General features: G+C 50.2%; 1 protein-coding gene across 1 annotated transcript in view; it reads right to left on the reverse strand.

Moving 5' to 3' along the window:
- Positions 1-16,670, reverse strand: part of LOC142295309 (cytochrome P450 3A9-like) — a 132,632-nt gene that overhangs the window by 7,379 nt on the left and 108,583 nt on the right. The window contains exon 12 of the mRNA XM_075338424.1: positions 10,275-10,437. Within this exon, the coding sequence (XP_075194539.1) occupies positions 10,275-10,437 (163 nt within the window). The remainder of the gene's footprint in view (positions 1-10,274; positions 10,438-16,670) is intronic.

The following is a 16,670-nucleotide window of genomic DNA, read 5'->3' on the forward strand; positions in this document are numbered from 1 at the left end:
TTCCATAGGTCACAATCCGTCCCCTTGAGTAAATACGTTATCTTGCAAAATATTTTGCAGGATTCAGTTTTTTCCCAATAGACTTCTATTAACGACGGATTGCAACTGATGGGCTTCTGTTGCATCCGCCGTGCGACTGATCAGTCTGGGAGTGACAGACCGATGGGCGGAAGGAACGCAGAATGTAACGTTTTTTCTGTGCGGCGAAAAACTGAGAGTGACGGATGCGTCGGCGTCCGGCGTCGGTTACAATGGAAGCCTATGGGCGGCTGAATCCGTCATCTCTCTCTCTTTCTCTCTGTCTCATCAGTCACATCAGTGACAAAACTGATTGTGACTGATGAAAAAAGACAGAAATGTGAAAGCAGCCTAAGTCGAATGTAGCTTACCAGGGGGTGGTGGAGAATGGTCACAGGAGGCAGGGGCAATGCTGTGGGCTGTGTGCTGTGCTGCGAGCGGTGCTGGCTGTGGGTGGTGAAGCAGAGGTCATCCTTAAAATGTCAGTGGTGCTGGCTTCAAGTAATGGCGCCCAGAGTCAGCGCAAGCGCAGATGGAGCTCTCTGCTCAAGATGTCATCTGTGCATGCGCCGCCGCTGGCCCACTGATCTCCCAGCAGTGGACTTATGGAAAATGGCACTCGGAGGTGGCGCGTGCGCAAATGTGATATTAGCTCGTCGATCTGCCAATAGCGCAATCTGCACATGTGCCGACTCCAGGCGCCATTTATTTGAAGCCCACATTACCAATAATTTCTGAATGTTCCTGCCTCACAGCTGCCGCAGCGAGCATCTGGGAAACCCACCACACCAGTCGCAGCATCGTCCTACTCTACCACCATCCCTGCCTCCTGTGACCCCATTCCACCACTGCTGCTGTCCCCCACCTTCCCCCAGTAAGACACCATCGTATTATAAAACAGACGCAATATTTTTTTACCTCTCTTTTTCTCTAAATTTGAGGTGCGTCTTCTAAAATGAAAATTACGGTATGTCCAATTTTCCATTTTGTCCTCTTTTTTTTGTAGTGTCCCCATACGCACAAAGGAAATAAACATGTGAATAACAAAATCCATATAATTGCAATAATTATCTGGGAGAAATACATAATTTTCTGGAACAATTTCAGTGGTGTAAACACTTTGGGCCATGAGTATCTGGCACATTGTGCTCAGCATAAATGATACTAAAGCGGGCTTTACACGCAATGACATCGCTAAAGAGATGTCGTTGGGGTCACGGAATTCGTGACGCACATCCGGCCTCGTTAGCGACGTCGTTGCGTGTGAAACGCACGAACGACCGTTAACGATCAAAATTACTCACCTAATTGTTGATCGTTGACACGTCGTTCTAATCCCAATTATCGTTGCTGTTGCAGGATGCAGGTTGTTCGTCATTCCTGCGGCAGCACACATCACTATGTGTGACACCGCAGGAACGAGGAACAACATCGTACCTGCGGCCGCTGGCAATGAGGAAGGAAGGAGGTGGGAGGGATGTTCCGCCCGCTCATCTCCGCCCCTCCACTTCTATTGGGCGGCCACTTAGTGACACTGCTGTGACGCCGAACGAACTTCCCCTTAAAGGAGAGATTGTTCGGCGGTCACAGTGACGTCGGTGAAGAGGTAATTGTGTGTGACGCTGCTGTAGCGATATTGTTCGCTACAGCAGCGATCACCCCGTGACGCGCCACCGACGTGGGCGGGTGCTATCGCTCGCGACATCGCTAGCGATGTCGCAGCGTGTAAAGCCCGCTTTACCAAAGATTTACTGAAATTAAATGATGCAGAAATGAATATGCCAAACATCAAATGCTACTTCATCTAGTATTTTGGATGACGTCCATGATTTTTAAGGACAGCACCAAGTCTAGACATGGAATTAAGAAGTTGGCGACATATTACAGGATCTATCTTTTAGCATCATAAAGCAGCAAATACACACAACAATGAGGAAAGCGTTTTTCTTCAATATCTTTTTACAGCCATCTTCCAATTTGTGAAATACAGAAACATAAAACTAAATAGTCACCCCGATTAGGCAACAATTACTGAGTCCTTTAGAAGATCCTCATCTCTTTCATAACACAATAATATCAGTAACATAATGGAGATCGAGTCGGGATTTCAGGGTTGTTAAGCAGAGATGAGATGATTCTGTGGCGCCCTGGACTAGCCAGGTCATCACAGGGACTACAACACAACACCCCCACCCCGAGATAGGCACATCAGCCAGACACAAAATCCTTGTTGCCTCCCTCCAGGGGCTGATGTCCACACCAGGTGGGGTGGAGCCAGGCGGTTGGCCCCACCCACTGAGGAGTTCACAGTCCTGGAGGCGGGAAAAGGAAGGGAGTCAGAGTTAGGGAAGTGAAGGAGAAGGAGTGAAGTGATAGTAGAGGAGCGAACTGACCGTGTCCGGGTACGTGGCCCGGGCACCAATAGCAAGGTTGGCAGACAGTGGTGGCCATCTGGAGGACAGGCAGATCAACGCGGAACCGTAGGACCGGGGACGGGCGGTGGCCCGCCGGTACCGAACCGGGGAGCGAAGTGAAGCCAGCACAAACCGGCAGGGCCTGCGGACCCCGACCAGGCTTGGAGTCGCCGTTAAACAGGTCATATCTGTTAGTGACCGGAACCCCAGGGGTTTCCTAGCAGCCAAGACCCGATTGAAGGCAACCGTCCAAACAGCAAAAGGGAAATACAGCTACCGCCACAGCTAGAGTTCCCGGGGCCAGAGCCTGCGGGCAAAAGGGCTCCTCCGGCACATATCCACGCTGGGGAGCGGGTTACCGGTGGGAAGCCATCGGGACCGAAGATACACAAAAGGTGCAGGGAAAGCCACAGCAGCCGGCCGTGGGACCCGTCCATCCAGCCGTTTGTTTTACCAGAGACTTGCATCCATTTGTGGCTGAGTAAGCACTACCGTGCCGTCCGGCACCGCGCTGCGCAGTCCAAGCGACCCTGCACCTCCCCGATGCTGCCTCCCCGTCACCTCTCCGGGCCCCGGGACCACCAACCCCCTACCCACGGAGGGGAGAGAAACATCCCAGCTGCTCCCTGCCATCGCTCCCGGGATCCCCGTCAATAGCAGCGGTGGTGCCCCCAACCTCACCACAAACCGTGGGTGGCGTCACGGACCAAATCCCCAAACCCAAACTACACCCCTTTCACTCACGGACGAGGAGCGCCGCTCGAGTCCCCGGATCCGGCCCACCGCTCGAGCCACCGAGCAGCAGCAGCGCCGGACCCGAGCGTGGTGAGCGCAGCGCCCTCCTCGCCCGCGACAACTTGGCGTCACGAACAGGATCTTACCGTTCTACTGGCTGGTAGAAGTGCGCCTTGTGTCCCGCCGGCGGTGTTCGGCCGAAAAATTTCAGAATCCGCCATCTTGGGCGCGAAGATTTTCCCGCTCGAGCGTCTTCTCGAGCAGTGGAGGCGCGAAAGCCGAAGCTCCGCCCCTGAAGAGGAGGTGCTGAGAAAAGACCAAGGGGGGGCGGAAACAAGATGTCTGCGCCCGATAAGGCCGCTGGAGGAGTGGCGGTCGCAGCCGCAGCGGTGCCCGCGAAAGAGAATGGGCCAGGCCGTGCTCCGGCCGCACGAGCAGAGGAGGCCGCGGCCCCCACCATTGCTCAGGTGATGCCGTTCTCCTTGCCCTATGTGCCCGGAGCTACCTGTCTGCCAAAGTACGACGGGAAACCTGACGCTTTACAGGTCTTCCGGAAGAAGCTTAACCCGGTCCTAGAACTGTATCCCCTGACCGATAAGCAACGTGCAGCGGTAGTGCTGGGGCAGCTAGCCGGCGCGGCTGAGCAGGAGACTGAGACCTGGACCGAGGGGGACCGGTCCTCCGGGGCCACCATCTTTGAAAAGCTGCAGATTGCCTTCGAGACCCGCACCGAAGCCGAGCTGCGGATGCAGTTTTATCAATGCCGACAGCGGCCTGCAGATAGTATTAGAGACTATGCCTTACGCCTGCAAACTTCCCTCCGCCCACTGAAGCGGGTGGATGCCTGAAGCGGCCCCATGGCCAGCTGAGACGGCTCCCATCGTGGTAGCCCCTTCTCTCCCAGCTCCCTCGGTGCCTGCAGCCCCTGGTGGAATGATGGAGGAACTGGCTGCCCAGGTCCGTCGCATGGATTGAGACCTCGCCAAGATCCTCGCCGTACTCCAGCCTCCGACGAGACCCAAGCCCCCGGAGAGGATGCAGCTCGCCGACAGCCCGGAGGATGTCCCCTGGATGCAGCGAAGAAGGGCCAATGACTCACGGTATGGACCTCCAATTTGTTAAAGGTGCAGCAAGCCCGGCCACTACTCCCGACGGTGTCCGTTACACGAACAACCCCTGGGGCCAAGGGCCAATCCTCAGGAGTAGAACCCAGTGGCCCCCCCAACTGGCGGGACCGGTACATTGGAGCACGGCCCATCATCCCTCTGGCAGTGGATGGCATCCCGCTGATGGCACTCCTGGACACTGGATCCCAGGTAACCACAATACCCTACACACTGTATCAGCGGTATTGGGGAAATGATGAACTTGCCCCTCCAGACGGTAGCATGACACTAGTCGCAGTTGATGGACTCCCCTTGACCCAAGTGGGGTACAAACAAGTGGCCATGACCATAGGACGGGCTGAACTGCAGCACCAAGGAATGATTGTGATAATGAATGAACCCAGCGATCATAACCCGAAGGTAGTGCTAGGGACTAATGTGATGGAGCACTGCATGAGTGAGGTGTTGACCCTACTGCAGCAGCTAGCCGCCACAGCAGCGGGAGGCCGTCAGAGGGCTGTGCGGCGTGAGATCTGGGCCTTGATGTATCGGCAGCAAGTGAACTCAACAGGAGGGGAGATTGGGGGAGTGAGAGTGATGGATGCGGCCCCTTTGATTGTGCCTCCCAGGAGTGAGATGATGATTTAGTGCAGGGCAGCGGTAGGTCCCCAGGGATGGGGTTACCCAGCCATGGTAGAGCCCATGCCCTCCGAACACTGGCCCACAGTACTGGCCGCCCGAGGGGTGGTAGATGTCAAGAAAGGGAGAGTGCCCGTAAGGGTGTTAAATTGCGGGGAGGAGGAGGTTAGGCTTCCCCGGTACACTACCCTCGCCAAGCTGCTTACTCTAGACCCCCACACCATCCAGGAGGCCGTTCCCCCGACCTCACCGCCTCCTGCCAGTCACCACCCATCCCCGGGGCGGTTATATGAGTGGTGTCAAGAGTTACACGTAGGCACCGATGATACCCCCACACATCACAAAGAAGGGGTATACAGGGTGGTACAGGAGTACAAGTAGGTTTTCAGCAAACATTCACTAGATTTTGGGCGGATTAAAGGGGTCCAACACCATATCCCCACCGGTGAGCACCCCCCCCCATTAAAGAGAGATCCAGACCTATCCCCCCTGCACACTATCAATGCGCCAAAGACATGTTAAGGAACATGAAGGAGGCGGGGGTTATTAGGGATAGCTGCAGTCCCTGGGCCGCCCCGCTGGTTCTGGTAAAGAAGAAGGATGGCACCATGAGGATGTGTGTGGATTACCGGAAGATTAACCAGATAACACATAAAGATGCCTATCCTCTGCCCCGTATTGAAGAGTCCCTGGCCACGCTGAGAACCGCTAACTACTTCTCTACCCTTGACCTCACCAGTGGGTACTGGCAGGTGGCCGTGGCGCCTGAAGACCGTGAGAAGACCACCTTCGCTACCCCCATGAGACTCTGTGAGTTCAACAGCATGCTGTTCGGGCTGTGCAATGCCCCTAGAACCTTCCAACGGCTGATGGAATGCTGTCTAGGACATCTGAATTTTGAGACCGTCTTGTTGTACCTGGACGATGTAATTGTATACTCACAGACGTATGAAGCCCACCTGGAGCACCTAGCTGAGGTGTTCGCGTCCCTTGCCAAGTATGGGATGAAATTGAAGCCCTCCAAGTGTCATCTATTGAAGCCCAGGGTGCAGTACCTCGGACGTGGTGGGTGCGGAAGGCGTCTCCCCAGATCCCGAAAAGATCACTGCCATTCAAGACTGGCCGAGGCCGACCACGGTGAGAGAGGTGAGACAGTTCCTGGGTCTGGTGGGCTACTATCGCCGCTTCATTAAGGGATACACGAAAATGGCTGCCCCCATGCAAGACCTCCTCGTGGGACAGACCAAGGGTGGTAGGTCCCCTTGAACCCCGTTGGCGTGGGAAGAAAAGCATAAAGAATCCTTCCGCCAGCTGAAGACGGCCTTGACCGGGGAAGAAATCCTGGCGTACCCCGACTACAGTCTCCCATTCATCCTCTACACCGATGCCAGTAATGTAGGCTTGGGAGCAGTCATATCCCAGATCCAGGATGGAAAAGAGAAGGTGATTGCTTATGCCAGCCGGAAACTCCGACCTACAGAAAGGAATCCTGAGAACTACAGCTTTTTCAAGCTTGAGCTCTTAGCACTGGTGTGGGCCATCACCGAGCGATTCCGCCATTACCTAGCGGCAGCCAAGTTCACCGCTTATATGGACAATAACCCGCTAACCCATCTGGATACAGCTAAGCTGGGTGCACTGGAGCAGTGGTGGGTGGCCAGGTTAGCTAATTACGACTTCACCATCAAGTACCGAGCCGGCCGTAAAAATGCTAATGCCGATGCACTCTCCCGGATGCCCCACCTGTCGGGAGAGGGGCTGGATGATGATGACCTCGAAGAAATCGAGTTGCCTGCGTTTCACCGGCCGCCAGCTGAGACGTTGCATGTCCATCAGCAACAAGTGAACTTAGATCCGCTGCCCAGTCAAGGGTGGCAAGAAGCCCAGGACAAGGCACCTGCTGTCCGCTTGGTGGAACAGGGCTCCACCGGAATAGACCCTGCCGCCCCCGCCGAGGCCCAACGACTGTGGAGGGAACGAGCCCGGCTGTACCTACACCAGGGGAAGCTATATTGGGAATTGATCAACCCGAAGACCCACGAGAAGATTCGCCAGCTGGTGATTCCCCAGGCTAATGTGCCCACTGTCCTGCAGGCATACCATGACGGTACCGGGCACTTTGGGTGGAAGAAGCTGGAGATGCTGTTGAGGGAGCGATTCTACTGGAGTGGGATGCGGGAGTCTGTGGAGGCCTGGTGCCGAGAATGTGGTCCCTGTGCACTGAGAAGAAGGGACGAGGCCAGCCAGAAGGCCCCTTTGCGCCCAATCATTACGCATCAGCCGCTGAAGCTGGTCGCCCTTGACCACGTGAAGCTCACCCCTAGCCGAAGTGGGTATACCTACGCCCTGACCATTGTAGACCACTATTCAAGATTCATGGTGGTTGTCCCAATCAAGGGCCTGACCGGCCGTACCGCCGCCAGAGCATTCCAGGCCTATTTCTGTCGACCGCACGGGTACCCGGAGAGGGTGCTTACCAACCGGGGCCCAGCTTTTGAAGCGGAGGTGTTTCAAGAATTCTGCCAGTTGTACGGCTGCAAGAAAATTCGGACCACGCCTTACCATGCCCAGACCAATGGCATGTGTGAAAAGATAAACCAACTGGTCCTGGGTCTCCTCAAGACATTAACGCTGGAAGAGTGGAACCTGTGGCCAGAAAAGCTACCTGACCTGGTCGATATGACAACAACATCCCTTCCAGCTCTACTAAATGCACACCGGCGTACCTGATGAGAGCTCGGCCCGGTCGGCTGCCAGTGGACCTGGAAATGGGTTTGGAAGCCCCAGAAGCCCTCCCTTCGACTGCTGGATGGGACACTCGGCAAAGGGCGCAGTACCGACAGGTTCAAGAATATGTAGTAAAGAACTTGTGCCGGAGTCGGGGACAGCAGGAGCAGTGCCTTAACAGGAAGGCTCCTGCAGGTCCCTTCCAGCCTGGGGATGTAGTACTGAAGCGAAAGATAAGAACCCATAAGCTGGATGATCAATGGGAGAAGACCCCGTATGTTATACAACCCACCGAATGGGAAGGCCTACCAGATCAGTCGTGACCAGGGGAAGACTTTGGCCACGGTTTCCAGGGACCACCTGAAGAGGTGCCCACCAACATTGAGGGTGGCGACTGAAGCTCCGGTCCCTGGACCGGCTGGGGAGAAAGAAAAGGGGGTAATCCACACCATGATGGGCGATTTCCCAGCAGATTAGCCTACGCAGAATGGCGCAGTGATTCTTCCAGTGATACTGTTCCCACAACCCGTGAAGGAAAAAGAGATGGAAGTAGCCGATGATGAACCAGTGCCCAGGGATGCACCTGTACCCAGCTCCCCTATGTCTCCGCTTGCCCCACACGATAGACGTCCCTCCCCCTTTCACTGCTTCATAAAAGGTCTCTTCCTTGGCTTCTGTAAAGTTCTTTTCCCTGAAGAAGGAGACAGTTTGGGGTCTCCGAAACGCGTAGGAATGAAATAAAAAGAATCATCTGTTTGACACCAATGTCTGTGGTCTTCAAGCGCGGCAAAAACCACTGACATTGGGCCCCGAAGGTCCACGTGCCCCAACGTAGGTCGACCCCCGCTTAGGTACAGGGAAACTACCATTTAGGGGTTTGATACGTTGAGTGTGTAAATAAGTAAATGAATGAAAGTAATCAAACCGGAGTTTTTACCTGATTGTCGTCTGTGATTGAACCGGCCGTTGCCGGCAAGTAGTCCCCGTAGGGACCCTTTGTACCGTGCATAAGAAACTGCTTATGGACATGCCTGAGAACTAGCAGGGCACCCACAAACTAGTGGAAATGTAAATATGTTGGCATGTTTCCGTTGCCGCCTCCGGAGAGGCTGATTTGGAGGATGGGCCTGGAGGAAAGGGATGGCCCAGGCCCGCCCTACCATAAACCGGTGGCGATCCTCCAGGGGTCAGGGGTCCCCCATGGACGTGGAGTCCCCTAAAGTGACTGTAGGGTGCGAAACTCCATACCCGTTCCCGCTCGGGCAGCCTGGATCTGGACTGGGGTCAAGGGGTGCTGCCCACTTCTCAGGGGCAGTATCAGGGCCAGGTTGTTTGGGTGGGAGAGCGAAGCCGACCTTTATTAATAAAAAGGTGTTTGTACTGCTGCGCAGTCCAAGCGACCATGCACCTCCCCGACGCTACCTCCCCGTCACCTCTCCGGGCCCCGGGACCACCAACCCCCTACCCACGGAGGGGAGAGAAACATCCCAGCTGCTCCCTGCCATCGCTCCCGTGATCCCCGTCAATAGCAGCGGTGGTGCCCCCAACCTCACCACAAACCGTGGGTGGCGTCACGGACCAAATCCCCAAACCCAAACTACACCCCTTTCACTCACAGGCGAGGAGCGCCGCTCGAGTCCCCAGATCCGGCCCACCGCTCGAGCCACCGAGCAGCAGCAGCGCCGGACCCGAGCGTGGTGAGCGCAGCGCCCTCCCCGCCCGCGACAATTCCATTCCAATGAGCACCTTATCCCAAATAAACAGTCCCTCACCACTTTCAAGTCCACACTCACTGCTACAAAACAAACCTACATTTCAGCTCTCATATCCTCCCAGTCTGACAAACCTATACAGCTATTAAACACTTTAAATTCTCTCCCCGTTCCTCAGCACCTTCTCCTTCTCCTCTCAGCTGAAGACTTTGCTTCATTCTTCAAACTGAAGTATGACAACATTAGAGACAGCTTTGGCCTGCAGTCCTCACAGCCCCCCCCTTATGCCATGACAGAATAGAAGCTTTCCTCTCTACTCTCTAGATCACATCTCGCCACATTAAATGTTCTACACAAGACAGTACAAATACTGTGCCAATACTCAATGGAAAGAAGACATCCAACTCCAGGGAATAAAATTAAATTAATCCTTTTTTGTAAAGTCAAATAAAATCCAAACTCCATCATAAAGGTGCAACAGGAAGGGAATATGGGGATCAGGATTTGCTATCTATTCCTGCCCCTGGCCATGGTAGATGCTAGACTGTATGAGCTGCATTTCAAACATGCCCCTATCACGTGACAGAAATTACTTATACCTGGAAGGAGTCCATATAGTCTAGTATCTACCAAGGAAGACAGACATGGGTAGGAATCAATAGCAAAACCCAACCTACATATTCCCACACCTTTTTTGACCCGTGAATCAAATAGCAGTGCATTGCTGGAACTTTACTTGCACATATTTCTGAAATAAAACATCCAATCTCTAAACAAAAGGTATGCTTACATTCAGTATCCTAGAGCCAGTATAGCAGTGGCTTTGCTTTATATATCAAAATCCTGATGGTTGCATCTCTTTAAGCCAATAATAGAAAATCAGTGGAAGAAGATGTTAACCTTGTATGAAGTAGTCAACTCACCAATGTATCTTTACATGGTCGACAGGTGAAATGCTGGAGGATGGCTGTGATGGCTACCTTCATACTCAACATAGCAAATCTCATCCCTATGCAATTCCTTGGTCCATCGCCGAAGGGCAGGAAGGTGTATGGTGTATGGTTTTCTCTATTTTCTTTACTGAATCTGGCGAAACAATGAATCAGAAAGAATAGTTACTGTCAAAGCTTAGTCTTGGAATATGATTTAAGGAGCAAAATAAAAGTGACCCTCATTATCAAGATGCATTAACATTAAAGGTACCGTCACACTAAGCAACTTACCAGCGATCCCAACAACGATAGGGATCGCTGGTAAGTTGCTAGGAGGTTGCTGGTGAGCTGTCACACTGCGACGCTCCAGCGATCCCACCAGCAACCTGACCTGGCAGGGATCGCTGGAGCGTCACTACACGGGTTGCTGGTGAGCTCACCAGCAACCAGTGACAAGCCCCCAGCGCCGCGTGGAAGATGCTGCGCTTGGTAACTAAGGTAAATATCGGTAACCAACCCGATATTTACCTTGGTTACCACTGCACGGAGCTACACGTGCAGAGAGCAGGGAGCAGCGCACACTGAGCGCTGGCTCCCTGCTCTCCTAGTTACAGCACACATCAGGTTAATTACCCGATGTATGCTGCAGCTAAATGTGCACAGAGCAGGGAGCAGCGCACACTGAGCGCTGGCTCCCTGCTCTCCTACTTACAGCACACATCAGGTTAATTAACCCCATGTGTCCTGCAGCTAGCTACATGTCATGTGCACAGAGCAGGAGCCGGCAGCACAGGCAGTGAGAGCGGGGGAGGCTGGTATCAAAGGTAAATATCGGGTAACCAAGGACAGGGCTTCTTGGTTACCCGATGTTTACATTGGTTACCAGCCTCTGCAGAAGCCGGCTCCTGCTGCCTGCACATTTAGTTGTTGCTGTCTCGCTGTCACACACAGCGATCTGTGCTTCACAGCGGGACAGCAACAACTAAAAAATGGCCCAGGACATTCAGCAACAACCAACGACCTCACAGCAGGGGCCAGGTTGTTGCTGGATGTCACACACAGCAACATCGCTAGCAACGTCACAAAAGTTGTTCGTTAGCAGCGATGTTGCTAGCGATGTTGCTTAGTGTGACAGGGCCTTAAGAACCATGTGTAACATCTGTGCCAATTTCTGCTTCGGCTGCTGGGCAGCGCCACACTGTTGTTGCAGGTGATATTCTATATACATACCTTTTTTATTCCTGGGACTTGGGGTTCTGTCTAGCCTGGAAGCTATGGGGTTAATCTTGTCTTGATTTTTGTCTTCTGGCAGCACTGGGTGGGGTTGTTCTATATAAATCCCAGAGAGCCAGCTCCCACTGCCAGTCAATAAAGATTCTATCCTGGTTTGTGCCTCTGTCCTGTGCTTTGACCTGATTTTCCTGTTCATTGACCCTGGCTTTACATTTGACTACACGCGTATTGTTGATTCTGTTCCTGATGTGACCTCCTGGATCTGACCCGGCTTTCTGACATTCATTCTTGCTAGCTTGCACCAACAAACAGCAGCTGGCAAGCCGAGGGAACTTTGTTTAAGTCCAAATCCTTGTACAGGGATTAAGGGGTGAAGGCAAGGGCAACCCCTGGGTTCTGGGAAATGGACTAGATAGCGCCAAGCCTGTTTGTGCTAGCCATTTTGGAGCTGCCAGGTGACTACTAACTGTGTACATATGACAGCATGACTGTAAACAAACCAACCAAGGTTTTAAGATCACGATTTAACTGTTTAATGAATAAAAAGCAATCAAATGACAGACAATATTTGACAAAATAGACAATAATTGCCAAAACTGAATGTATGGTATACAGTGTTGTGTATTATCCTATGCAAACAGAGCCTGTCTCAGGCCTAATTCAGACGTTCATGTTGCATGCATGTGTTGTATTCATTTTTTTCACGGATACAACACTTACCCATTACAGTTTATAGTGCTGTTTGTGGAGACAATAAAGGTCAGGGGGGTGCTCTTGTCTGCTGGCCTGACTATCTTTAGATAGACAGCATGGCCATGGCTCATCTCATTAACTGTCTGTACTCCTTGCCTGTCGTGAACAGCCGGGGGAGTCACTCAGAAATCCCACCCGCTGTTCACTAATTTGTCACAATCAGACTGCTCTCTAGCGCCCCTCCTGTCAGCAGGTCACTTTTTGTACTGCTGGACAATAAGTAAAAGAGGTTGTTGAATTACTAATGTCAGATATTGAAGGTCTGCCAGCATGGGTAATATATATGTCACCGATTCCCGCTAATGGAATATATATATATGTATATATATATATATATATATATATATATATATATATATATATATATATACATACCCCGGTACCCCTTGCTTATAGCACCTCAATAATTCTACACAACAATAATTCCGCTGCCACCACCGAAAATTTCTACAGGTAGTTCGGACACCCGTTACAGATAGCAAAAAGGCTCTTCGAACGGGTTTGGATTCATATATAGAGCAGGAGCAAACGAACTAGTACATTTTATATATTTAATCCGAAAATAGGCAGTGTTTATAAAATATACAAGATTTTACAAAAGGGAACAATACAAATACAGTGTAGACAATTACATAAAAATAAAAGGGATAAATGTGAAACTTACTAAACTTGTGCCATAGAGGTGACATCCAAATTTAGGGAGGTAGGGGCTCCAGTAGAGACACGGACAGCACCACCATTTAGCTGTGCCCTCCGGTACTGACCATCTCTAAAAATGAGCCTCGGACTTTTATGACCTAAGTTCACCCTCCCACCTGTGACCTCATTTTATGATACCTTGTGGGCTGTGCCGAGGGGTCAGAGAAATGAGCTAATTTTAGTTTTTCACATATCTCTGCTCCTGGGTCTCACAGGTGAAAGATATTAGCATCATATTTTATATCTCGAATTTACATTTGCATAGATACCAAACACAACACATCTAGCATGATTTTAATGGCCAATACCAATTTGTCGCGTAACCAGCGATCTCCTAGTAAAGCCAAATGGTGCGCTGGATTGTGCAGCGGTGTGCAGGGATTCTGGTAATATGCTTTTCATTTTTCTAGCATTAACGTGGCATCTAAAAACTGAGTTCATAGCTTTTCCCTCCAAAAGAACAGAGATGTTTCTGTTTGTACGGATTTGGTTGTAGCTACCATCACCTGAGTCGTGAATACCTAGCTCTCAGCTAGATCAGATAGTCTTTATGGCGATCTCCATCTCTGTGCTAGCTGATGGTGGGGAAGGGTATAGGGACCTTAACAGTTAACATGACATATTACCCATTGTAGTTTAAGGTGCTGTTTGTGGAGACAATAAATGTCAGGGGGGTGCTCTTGTCTGTTGGCCTGACTGTCTTTAGATAGACCGCATGGCCATGGCTCATTTCACTAACTGTCTGTACTCCTTGCCCATGGGCAGACCACTACTTAGACAACACAGAGTAAGGGTACCACACTCCGGTAAGATTTTATTGGGTTACCAAACAGTTAACAGCATAAATTAGTTTCCCAGCAAGGACACAAGATGGTTCAAGTGACAGAGTCTCACCCTCCCGTTGGCTCACCAGGGATTAGAATCTCTGTGACTTTGGGGCATCTAGGGCCACTACCCCAGCCACCATAACCCCACTTTTGGCCGGCACCTGAGCAACTTCTAAATTCCCGTGGGCTTAGGCCATAATGTACCTCCCTCCCCAACCATGGAGCAGTGGGAATCAGGGTAACATAAGGGGATAATGATAGCTGTGATTTGTCAAAAAAAAATCACAGCTGTTATCAAGCCCAAAGTTAGTATTTGGGAGAGGTCTATGATATCCCCCTTTACTAATCGTGGAAGTAAAAAGAAATATACACAAAACACAGAGAAAAAATCATTTATTGAAAAAAACAAACAAAAACACACTCTTTCTCTAATTTAGTAACCCCGAAATCACCCCTTCAGGTCTGACGTAATCCACAGCACGAAGTTCCATGAAGTTACACTACTGGAGCTGCAGCTCTGAGAGCGGTGATGTCAGTGAGTTTACTTGAGGTCACAGCTGGGTGTTCCCATGGTACCCCAGCTGTGATCTCAGGTGAACTCTATGAACTCAATGTTAGAATAACGGCTTAGGCTATGTGCGCACATTGAGTTTCAGAAAATCTGCATCTCCTCGCAGAAAAATATAGCTTTTTCTTTCCAAGAGATAGAGATTTGGTGCAGAAATTACTGCACAAATTTCTGCACCAAATCAGCATCTCCTGGAAGAAAATCGTGTCAAAAACGCGTAAAACCACATTTTGGTTTTGGTGCGTTTTTCTGCCAGGAGATGCCGATTTGGTGCAGAAATTTTTACAACCAAATATTCAATGTGCGTCTATAGCCTAAGCAGGTAATTTGCATTAAGTTCAATGAGTTCACCTAAAGTCGCACCTGGCTGTTCTCACAGTACCCCACCTGTGACCTGAGGTGAATTCACCTCAGGTGAACTCACTGAACTTAATGTCGGATTATACTATGTGCGCATGTTGAATATTTGGCTGCAGACATTTCTGCTCCAAATCTGCATCTCCAGGCAGAAAAATGCACCAAAAACGCAATGCGGTTTAGACGTGTTTAAAATGTTTCCTGCTAGAAAATATAGATTTGGTTCAAAAATTTCTGCAACCAATTTCTGCACCAAATCTGCATCTCCTGCCAGAAAAATATGTCAAAACCGCATTGCGTTTTTTGGTGCAATATTATCCAACAAGTGCAGATTTTTGCAATAAATTTCTGCATCAAATATGCATCTCCGTGGAGAAAATCTCATCGAACCTGAATCACGCTTTTGGTGTGTTTTTCAGGCAGGAGATGCAGATTTTCTGCAACCAAATACTCAACATGCACACATAGCCTAAGCTGATAATCCGGCATTGAGTTCATAGAGTTCACCTGAGGTGAGTTCACTGAGTTCATTAAGTTAACCTGAGGTGAGTTCACCTGAGATCACAGCTAGTGGTTACCACATTATCAGGTGACCTTACTGACGTCACTGCTCACAACTGTGGCTCTGTCACTGTGTCCTGGACGTTGCAGTGATCATTCACATTTTCTAATGTGACAATTAGAAAATGTGACTGCGCACTGCGACCTTAGCATGTAGCAGAGCCGGGTTCGTCATGCTACATCGTGATGTGGATTACATCAGACCTGCTGGGGTGTTTTGGAGGATAATAATTTGCAGAAAGAGGGTGTTTTTAAATAAAGGATTTTTCTCTGTGTTTTGTGTTTATTTCATTTTTATTACCACGATTAGTAAAGGAGTAGTCTTATTTGATTAATCACAGCTGTGTTAACTCCTTATATTCCGCTGATTGCTACTGCACCAGGCAATCAGGATGATTGATTTATAATGTGCTAATGAATGCAGGGACTAGTTGCAAAGGCGCCATTTTCCCCTGACTAGCCCGCCCTCTTAGCATGTTAGCACACTTACAGGGGTATGGAGGATGCACATACCTGTGCATTGTCACTGCTTCATACACCGGCTTTTAGGTCAGTGCGCATGATCAGAAGTCCCCCCACTACTGGTCATGCACACTATGAAGCCGGGTGTATGCGACCCGGCTTCAGATCGGTATAGTACGCGTGACTGGAAGTGCCGAGACTTTTGATCATGCGCACTGACCATAAAGCTTGCGTTTAAAGAGGTGACAATGGACACAGGTATGTGCATCACCGCTGATGACGCTGGGCAATGAGCATTGAATAGCATGTTAGCACGCCCCTGTGGGAGGACTAGTCGGGGGAAATAACGCGCTTGCCACTCGTCCCTGCACTCATCAGAATATGATAAAGGATATTTAGAAATACTTTTTCTAAAGATCTTTTTATGTATGCTACTAGATACTGGAACAGTTAGGCATGGATTAGCAATATGCACCCAGAACTGCTCATGGTTCTGGGTGCATATTGCACCTTTAAAACTATAAAGCTAAGTTTACATCGTGTTTGTGGACACTCAGGTGGCAGTGGCCATGGTCTGAATGACTTCCTTGGCATCCATCCAAAATAGGTACGCAGTGCAATCAAAACTTATACTGTACAACATACATTTTTTCAAAGGCCCTCAGTATAGGAAACCCCAGTTTGCTGAACTTTTCTATACAAGTAAACAATCATTATGTACATGTATACTGGTTGGACAAAGGACTAAGAACACATTTTTTGCCTCAGTCTTGTGCATAGGTACCTATGGGAAAAATAAAGCATATGCCTGAAGCATTTCCTTCTTTGTTAATGCTTATTTTGATCAAGAATTGAGTCTACTGAACAGAGAATCCTCCTCAGAATTTTCTAACAGAGTATATGAATAAAGGTTCTCTAAACTAGACA

This window comes from Anomaloglossus baeobatrachus, chromosome 3, assembly GCF_048569485.1.
Source record: "Anomaloglossus baeobatrachus isolate aAnoBae1 chromosome 3, aAnoBae1.hap1, whole genome shotgun sequence".
Classification (NCBI taxonomy): domain Eukaryota; kingdom Metazoa; phylum Chordata; class Amphibia; order Anura; family Aromobatidae; genus Anomaloglossus; species Anomaloglossus baeobatrachus.